At 42.1% G+C, this 9499-nt stretch overlaps 1 protein-coding gene across 1 annotated transcript in view; it reads right to left on the bottom strand.

Annotated features, from left to right (window-relative positions):
• Positions 1-1385: 1385 nt before the first annotated feature.
• LOC119654302 (transient-receptor-potential-like protein) overlaps positions 1386-9499 on the bottom strand; it is a 71929-nt gene continuing 63815 nt past the window's right edge. Inside the window, exons 13-15 of the mRNA XM_038059608.1 lie at positions 8441-8657; positions 8055-8367; positions 1386-2799 (exon numbers count right to left, since the gene is read on the bottom strand). Coding sequence (XP_037915536.1) covers positions 2157-2799; positions 8055-8367; positions 8441-8657 — 1173 coding nt within the window. The 3' untranslated portion in view covers positions 1386-2156. The remainder of the gene's footprint in view (positions 2800-8054; positions 8368-8440; positions 8658-9499) is intronic.

Genomic DNA, 9499 nt, shown 5'->3' with positions numbered 1-9499 from the left:
CAGAAAGCAGTCCACAAACATACTTAAGCCTTTCCAGACAGGACCACTTTCAACGAAATTGGCCATATGTTGATTGAAAGCGGCCACCTCTTAACCTTGATGAATGTCAGAACATATTCCCCTCTGACAATCAGCTGAAAGTGAATACTGAAGCCATTCACAACACAGCCTTCCGTAACATCTAAAAGGGGGAAATGGGAGCCGCAATAATCGCACCTAACAGATGTCTCGGAGCATCAACAAATGATCTTCACAATCACCTGAAGAGCATTATCATTGATACGGCCACAAACATTCTTGGCGCCAGTCGCAAAAAGAGGCGGAACGGCCAGTTCGACGCTGAATGTAAACTAGCAACCGAACGGAAGAATGCTTCGTACCGAGCAACCGCACCAGGTGCGCAAGATTTACCAATAAGTCAGCAGGATGAAGCCTTATACACCTCAATGCTCATCCTGCCGAGACAAAGATGGAAATCTGATTTCGGATAGAATGCGCATATTAGAGCGATGCGTTGAGTATTTTGATGAACTCCTCAACAACCAAAATATCAGCCAGTTAGAGGTCCCGCTAACTGAAGACGACGGACAAATGCTGCCACCACCAAGTATAGAAGAAACACTGAAAACAAGGGGATGCTCTATCGTGCATCCTGTTTAACCTGGCCCTGGAGAAAGTGATTCGCGATGCAGATGTCAATGGAAGAGGCACCATCCTCTTCTAGTCCACCCAACTACTGGCCTACGCTGACGATATCGACATCATGGGAAGAACAACCCTAGATGTACAGTCTACACCCAGATGGAACAGGCGGCATGAGATTTTGGATTGCAAATTATTGGCTTAGGTCAGGATGCCACACAGCTTCTAGGAATATCGAATTAGTCAACCTCGGCGCAAAAGCAGGGGTGGAGTTCCCTTTTAAGGCAGACCTAGACCGGATACCGGTTGTTGCGCCGTTTATGATGACGATAGGTTATCTCCTTTTCTTAGACCGTTGTTAATATCGAATGGCCTCGGATCCTGCTGCTTTTATCTCGCTTCGTGCATTGGTCGAGGTGAACCTATTCGGCCTTACCATTTTCGGCGGGATCCCGTATTTTCTCATGGCCGTGGACAGCTATCGTAGACGGCCTTGTAGTCAACGAAAAGGTGATCCAACTAATGGCCATATTGTAACAGCGTTTCTTATTATCGCTGGCGTTCTTCACGTGGCATTTCCTGGGGACATTCAGGACCTCAATGGGCCATGGCATTTTGTTTACTGTTGTACCTGAGTAGACATATGTATGAGGAGGCTCTACTTCCTTCCTAGTAATTTAGTTCAACTTGTTGCTAACATGCATGGCCAAGAATAGTGGTCTGTAGCTCAAATAAAAAACTGCTTCTTTACGATTTTATCCTGTATTTATGTGATGCTATTTTTCATATACATATTCCTTAAATTCTCTTATCCTGTAAAAATATTTGAAAAACTTTAAAATGTACTTTTAACTTTTTCCCCATGACTAGATTCACTTTCATATTAATTGCACTTTGTAGGGATATTTTATCGAACTTGGGATAATTTCGCAATTATAAATTTAGGGTAATGAGCGAGAGAGTCGAACGTTTATTCTATTCATTTTTGTCCTTTATATACAAGCATATCACTTAAGGACGGATTAGGAGATTCGTCGCGGATTTTTCGCAAAAAATACAACAAAAGAGGATGATTAGGGGAGTCGATTTTGCGATGGGATCAGATGAACGTGTGCTGATGAATTACATGCCTGAGGGTTATTTCAGCGGTTGCAACTGTATTTGATCAAAGTTTCATAAAGATGCAGCAGCTCAAATCAAAGCCTTTTTCTTCTGTTCGAAATTCCTTGGAGTCATGGATGGCTAAATGGTGCGATAATGAGAGTGCTTTTGACAACAAGGCCTTCCTAATTACGTAAAAATGGTTCCGCACTTTGTCATACATTCAACGAGGAGAAGCGGATTTACCTTGAAAGATATCTACCGAAATTGCGCTTCTTTGAGACTTCAAGAATTGATTTTTCTTTGACTTTAATATGTTAACGTAGGTTCGAGTATCTAGAAATTTGCGGAAGCATACAATATCACCAAAACAACCGAGAAAATATCTTTTCCTAAAAATTCATCCTCAATATTTACAACCACGCGCCTTTTCGTCTGCCACCCGATAGGTCAGGCGTCCGTTCAGTAGCTCGAGGGCTGGTCGGTGGCAACGTGCTGCAGTCTGATTCTGGACTGATTGGTCGCGGGACCAGCTTCTCTGTACTATCATTAAGACTAACATAAGAAATCGGCTCATTGTCATCACTATCAACATTAGCTATTGGGGCTTGTTTCCCGGGTGGTGGGCGTTGATGCTCTACTGGTGCACTGGGGGCCTGCTTCTTCGGTGGTCGATTTTGCTTCGGTGACATCAATGTGGAAGCGGTCAGGACAATTTGGCTATCCGGTGTAGTCACTTTAATCGAAGGAACATCCGCAACGTTGCTACTAGTGCACGCTGCCCTGGAAAATTGAGGTGGTGGTGAAAGTGGCTTGTATACGCGTTCACCACCGGAATGCTTGTTTGCCAGAGCTCTTTGCTTGAATTCATTGGATAATGCTACGATTCCACTTGGTTTCTCCTTTGCAAATGTTTTTGGTCGAGCGCCTTGTTTAATACTTCCAGACTCTTCGGAAAGATCCTTGATTAGCTCAAGAAGAGTCGTTGAGGTATCATCAATAAATTCGATTGGTGAAATATTTCCCGAATGTGGTGGTGGACTTTGCAGGACCAACCTGAAAAAAAAGTTACAAAATAAACCAGAATATATATAACAATATTTGTACTAAATATAATTTTTTAGTCAAATTAAATGCATTTTAAAAAAAATAATCGGAACTGTTAAGTGTTCTTTATTACATTTAAAAAAATATATAATAGTACAATAGTATTGTGGACTGGACATTCTACGACCAAGTGAAGTAAGACGGTGGGCCTACGGATAGTACTCTCCTCTCTTTTGTGTGATACATAGTAGACCTGAGTCCGGTGTCGAACTCTTGGTCATAAGTACCATGAGGCCCACTTTTACGAGCTCAGAGTTGATTTCTAACAAGATCTAGACTACATTTCAATCAAAGCTAGAGAGCATTATAATTGTGCAGAACTAAGTACCAACTGTGATTTCCGATATAAACGGAAAGTCTGTTTTGCGAGCGATAGACGACCTTAATCCCAACATAGCATCTGCCAATACCTCGATCCCTTCCATATAATCAGATCGAACGGAAAGGGACCTCCATCTGGTGGTCACTTACCTCCGCGTGGGTGTCGCCATGGCGTCTGTTCGTGGAGATTAGAGCACAGACCCTTCAAATTTAATATGAGTCACCTTCGCGACTCGGCCGTCGTCCAGCAGTGGGGAAACTTTCTTGCTACAGGGTTCCATTTTGTCATTGATAATTTTTCTCCTCGTTATCGTTGACGTCCTTCATACTGCCTCGTCCAAAGAATGCGAAAGGGTTCAGTGGACGATGTCATCTTCTCTCAAACACCTCGACTAAGCTGATGACATCTATTTGCTCACTCCCCTAGTCAGTGACTTTGGCAAAATGTCTCAGGATTTGGAAATAGAGTAAGCTCTGGATTTGGAAAAGGAGTAAACACCAAAAAAACCGGTTCTCAGTCTGACGAGACATCACCAATGTCCTGTGTGACTATTTGATGGTAATGTGTGGAAAGTGGCTGGAGCTATTATTTGGAAGCTCCAAGCTTTCATCAATTCATGTCTACACCATGTCATTGGGGTACTTTGGCCTGGGACCGTGGATGTTCTGATTAGGAGGTGGGAGTGGCCATAGGTGGCTACGTCATTGAGAAAAATCGATCACAAAGAAATAAAACTATATTGATATAGTGGTGATAGTGGGATTATGCTCCTTAGAACAGATTATTTTCGTTGAAATGCATAGAAGGAACTTTTACAAAGCATTCTGCCGACGACTGTGGGATCATCTCAATGACGGTGCCACAACGAATTTCATCCTTTCTATTATCATTTTTGACGAAAAAGCTCTGGTGCTACAATGTCACTATTTTCATCTTCAAAGGGGATCGATAATTATAATTGACCTGAACATCCGAATTTATGGGTAGCAACACAAAACCCGACTGAATCATCTTTACACGCTGATTGAAAAACCTTTCATTCCACCGGCACCAAACTTATAACTCAAAAGAAGTGGTGAACTCTATAAAGATGGTCCAACGCCGCTACCCGCTACCGATTGATTTGAAAAAATGAAAAAAGCGAGTCTGAATGACTTATAACAAAGAGCTTGATGATAACTTAGACCTTCGCAACAGATAAGAAAGGTTTGCATAGGCTAGTCAAAAGCCGATTCTAAGGCGGGTACCATTTTGATAATTTTTGCAACGTTCATGACGGTTGCAAAGCGCACGTTACTGATAGTATATTAATGTCTGGAAAGCTAGAAGCTGTGGTAGATGGGAATGATTCTAAGCTGCGGTGATACATCTAAAGGCTGGCGTAGCCTTAAGAAGAATGAACTTTTTGGGAAGGAGGTAAGCACCTCATAAGTCTCTGCGATTGCAAATATACACGACCCCCCCCCCCCTCCCCGATTTCAACAGCTGAGCTTTATTCACAACATAGAAGATCTACCTGGCAGCTCGTAGCACTCTGTACTCCAAACACGCGAAATGGTAGAGTCATCAAATTCAGCAAGGGAGAAGTTTAACTGTGCATTCAAATCCCGGTCGAAGAAAACGGGGTTGGGACATGACATTAGCATGCCAGGAATTTTTCGAAACTAGAAAAACCGGAAATGTGGAAATATTTCCACCTCGTAAGCTGTCCAGTGAACCAAGGTCAACATTGGCCTATTGCGTAGACGGCAACCAAAAAGAACCCTCGCTCACAATGCAGAGGCGAGGTTAGCATATCAGACATCAGGAAAGAGGCCGGCTACAATGTTGTGCTAAATCGTAGCTGCGCTATCTGCAGCAAGGCCTGAAACAAGAAGAGGCACTTAAAAAGGCTCAGAACAGACCTAAGCTTCCCCACACCAGAACCGAGAGGGAGAGAAGATCAGCCCGAAGGGGAAGTGAACGTAAGGACCAAGCGATCCGCCATTAGCCATGCTAATGCCATAAAGAGTATTGGGCTGACCATACTGCTGAAAGTATTTCCTAACTGAATACCTTGTGGCCATCCAAGTCTCACTGGAAGCTGATGGTAGAACTTGAAAGGCGGTCTTCTACTCACAGAAGACGACACCCGGTTTCCACCGGAATGGGCAAAATTCTGCGAGAAAAAGTCGTTACCGCTTCCTCCAGTCTGCAATGTCAACGCCCACCATAAGATCTAGGGAAGCAGCGACATGAGTTGAATGGATGAGTACCTTCTGAAATTCATCGTTACTAATAAGTTGAAAATACATAATATAGGGAACGCACCAGCATTCGTGACCGGCATCCAACAAGAGGAACCATGTAGTTATAACTCTAGGTAAAACTGTGATGAGCGGCTTTTCCATGATTCGGGGCCATATGTTGGACTGTTTTTCAGATCAACACATGCCTTCAAATCTTTAGTGGGTAAATACATCACTGAGGAGGAGCATAAAGTAATGGAGGATAATTTATTGGTTATTAAAAAAGTTAATGACTTCCGAAAATTAGATACCTGACCACAAAAGGATCTACGGCGATCTAGGAAACATTGACAGTTACCTTTCTAGACTAAAAGGGAGTAGTAAGCAATTTAAAAATTAGCAGATTCAAATTAAGGTTATTATAATAAAGGACAAGGTGCACCATGAGCGGCAACAGATGGATTCTAGACCCAAAAAAAGAGTTGGAGATAAGGCAGCTCCCCGTACTCATTAAATCCTCAGCGAGGTCCTGAAACTGGTCATTAGAACGACATAAAGTATATTTGCACAGGCGTTCTAAGCCTGCTTAAATTTAGGGATTATCCCTGTAGAGCGGGTAAACCGATATCCCCATAATTGATAGCCGTGTTCATTTATCAAAACGAGAGTTTAGTTTCCGAAAGGCGCGGTAAACCGTAAAAGCAACCAAAAGGGATTATTATCTAGCCAAGAACGCATTTGACAAAAAGTCAATCTTGCTATCAAGAATGCACTCAATACAACAAGGTCATCACCTCTCAAGCCCCAAATTATATATTACATGGGTTCTCGGTCCTATGAAATACCTCCAAAAATTCCGTTTGTATGAGTCACATGATTGTGATCCAGCAAATATGGGAATACGCGTCTTTCCCCTATCCAAGGTTTGAAAACTCATAAAAAAGCCCCGAGATTAGGGTCTCATTTAATGATATGAAAAGTTACATGGTGGGAATGGATGCTGTGTAAGCCGCAACTAAAAGACGCTGAAAAGAGGTATAGAAGGGAAATTACTGCAATTAATATCCGGAAAAGGAACAACAACCAATGTGCCTAGGGTGAGCAGTTAACGACTAGCAGTCCCACAAAACAGTTTCAGGACGGTGGTCCTTTAGGGGTGAGTGCAGAATAGAACATGGAAGGCTTTAGTCGGCATGAGTCCAACATGCACATCTTCGAGTACACATGCATATCTACGACGATTTTCCACAAGCTAAAAAAGGTAATACAGACAGACAGACGACCAGAGGCACAGACCGGCAAATATACAAGCAGACTGCCAGTAAAACGATTTGAATAAAATTTTTGTTTGCCACAAAACCTTAAAACAGGACAATCCGGCCTACCTACAGCGAAGCAATGGTTGAGGGGGAAGAACGTCATCCTCTCAATCTCACTGATCTGTGTTCGAATCTCAGTTGTCATGGGTGACCGAGTTTGTCTTGTACTTATCTCGCTGCTGTGAGCTTATCACTTGCACAACGTTAGGTATGATGATTGTCAAACTGAAGCACAGTATGGCTGTGCGGATGTCGTATACTCCACAAAGGAGTAAACGGGAAACACTAACTAACCTTCAGATGGTGCTTGCGTACCACAAAAATCTTTTATGATAAACACTAAGTAATCATGTACTGTCAGCAGAACCCATTCGATTTACTATGCTACTCTACCGCTTTGCTTCTTCATTTTGTTTTCGTCATGGACACTATCATTCAGCACCATACTCTGTTCTATGCATTCGATTTTCAGCACCTCTTTCAATCTTGTAATAGTCTTCTGCAACACAAGCTAAATCTGAAGAAAATAGGGCTATTGAAAACCCAACTCAATGAGGCCGACAGGACAGCTCCTGAGGTTGGTACTCTCAGTCAATGGTGAAAGTCGTTTGCTGGAATTGTCCTTCACATAGCAACGAATAGAGAAGGGTTCATAGATTAACGGTGTTAGATGTAACCGTATCTATTATATATCTGAACGCCAATGATATATTAAGTTCCCTACGCTGAGAGTTCCTTTGTTAATGATCGGACGAAATCGGAGTATCGGGAGCTATGTATTAATTAAGCACCTACGTCATAAAATCGACTTTTGCACCACATCCAATATATATGTATAATGAGAAGGTAAGCTTTGCTCCGAGGTTCAACTATTGAACACTAAATGTGCCGGGACAAGATAAAAACGATCCCATGACCGCATCTGCTTAAGAATAATGATATTGTGCCTCTTTTCAATGCTACAAGTGGTTCTGGGAAATATATGCAATAATTTTCACTCCTACAAAACACTGAAGAGAAGAACTAGCCGGTAGTGAGCTCTACCGAATTCCAAGAAACAAAGATTCTAAAATGTATCTTTTAACCAAAAATTCGATTGAAAGATTTGCCTTTGAAGATATTTTCCTTTTCATTGGCTAAGAGTGTTTGGTAATATATACAAATACATATTTCGCGGACCAACATGTCCCCTTCTTCAGTGGTTTATCTCCAGAGAAGATCCTATCAAATACTCTTAGTCAATAGAAAGGAAAATATCTTCAATGTCAAATCTTTCACTTAAAATTTCGACTATCTAACTACCTCCTAATTCAAATATTCAATATTTCCACTAACTTTTTAGCTTCTTCCATAGCCTTTTGTAAGTTCTGCTGATTAGTAAAGCTTTGTCGATCCCGACTGCGTCCTATTTGAGAATTCTTGGCAACGGTCTTTAGTACCTCATTCCACTTATGAGCCATCGAATCATTGGCAATTTGTCGTGCAATTCGGCGGAATTTCGCTTTTGGATCCTCATTTGGCGGTGCAGGTTCTGTAGGAACAACTTCGATAGGTTGTTCTTGTTCCGCATTATCAATTGGAATCGGAGCAACGTGGAAATCCTTCATAAGACGTCGTTCCCATTCTTTAGCTCGTTTGGCACGCACAGCTGGAAATTTGACAAACATTTTATTTTAACTTTTTTTCATAGGAAAATTAGAATAATTCGGAAAGTAACTTACGTTTTTCTTTCTTTGCAGCGCTGGATACATCCATTCCATTTCTTTCGAAAATTTCCAGCATTTCATAGCGCATTGTGGATATTTCACCCTTGACTTCGTTAATATCGTCCTCAGTCACTGGAGATTCTTCACATTTACGATGGGTTGAGGACACATATCGCCAAACTAATGCTCGCATAATGTTAGTGTATCGATTTTCCTGATCCGTGTCTCGCTTCTGAAAGTAAAGTAATAAAGAGACAATAATAAAATGATGCGAATTAGGACATGGGATGCATAGCAATTGCAAAGTTAGAATTCTGACCGAAGATCTGAAGGCCGTATCTCGGACATTATCCTCTCAATCACTATTCTAGTAATCGGTAATGTCCCCAGCATGAAGCTTTGCGGCGATCCTCATCCCCACATACTTGAAAACTACCTTTGATGTGATGTGGTCCATATCTACCCGGATAGTTACCTTTTTTTTCTTCTTTTGTCAATGGTCGATGGAGAAGCTGGGTCCAGCTCAACCACCTCCAGCAACACTTTCTGGCTCTGATGGTCTAACCTCGATTAAAGGCAAGCGAACCACAAAAACCCCCTACATGAGAATGGACGATTCCGTAGCCTACATAACGACGAAATCTATGAGCGATACCATGACCGTCAGGTTGTCGATAAAATCCGGCTCAATAGGTTATGGTGGGCGGGTCACTTAATCCGTATGGATGAGGATGATCCAGCCCAGAAAGTCTATAAGGGCAATATCTATGGTAAAAAAAGAAGACGAGGCAAACTCTGCCTGAGATGAAGCCATGGCGTAGGTCAGAACGCCAGACAGCTTTTAGGGATATTGAATTGGTGGACCTCGGTGCAAAACCGGGATGTTTGGAGTTCCTTATTAAGGCAGGCCTAGACCGGATACCGGTTGTTGCACCGTTGATGATGATGATGATGAACCACAAAAACCCACTTGGCATGGGAAAACTTATTGTGCAATGCGTTACATAGAAGAGAACCCAGTAATAAACACTATGGGATTCCTGCCATAAAATGTACCCCTACCAACCTCATCCA

This window comes from Hermetia illucens, chromosome 4, assembly GCF_905115235.1.
Source record: "Hermetia illucens chromosome 4, iHerIll2.2.curated.20191125, whole genome shotgun sequence".
Classification (NCBI taxonomy): domain Eukaryota; kingdom Metazoa; phylum Arthropoda; class Insecta; order Diptera; family Stratiomyidae; genus Hermetia; species Hermetia illucens.
The sequence above is the reverse complement of the archived record's forward strand: the minus strand, read 5'-3'. Positions and strand labels throughout refer to the sequence as shown.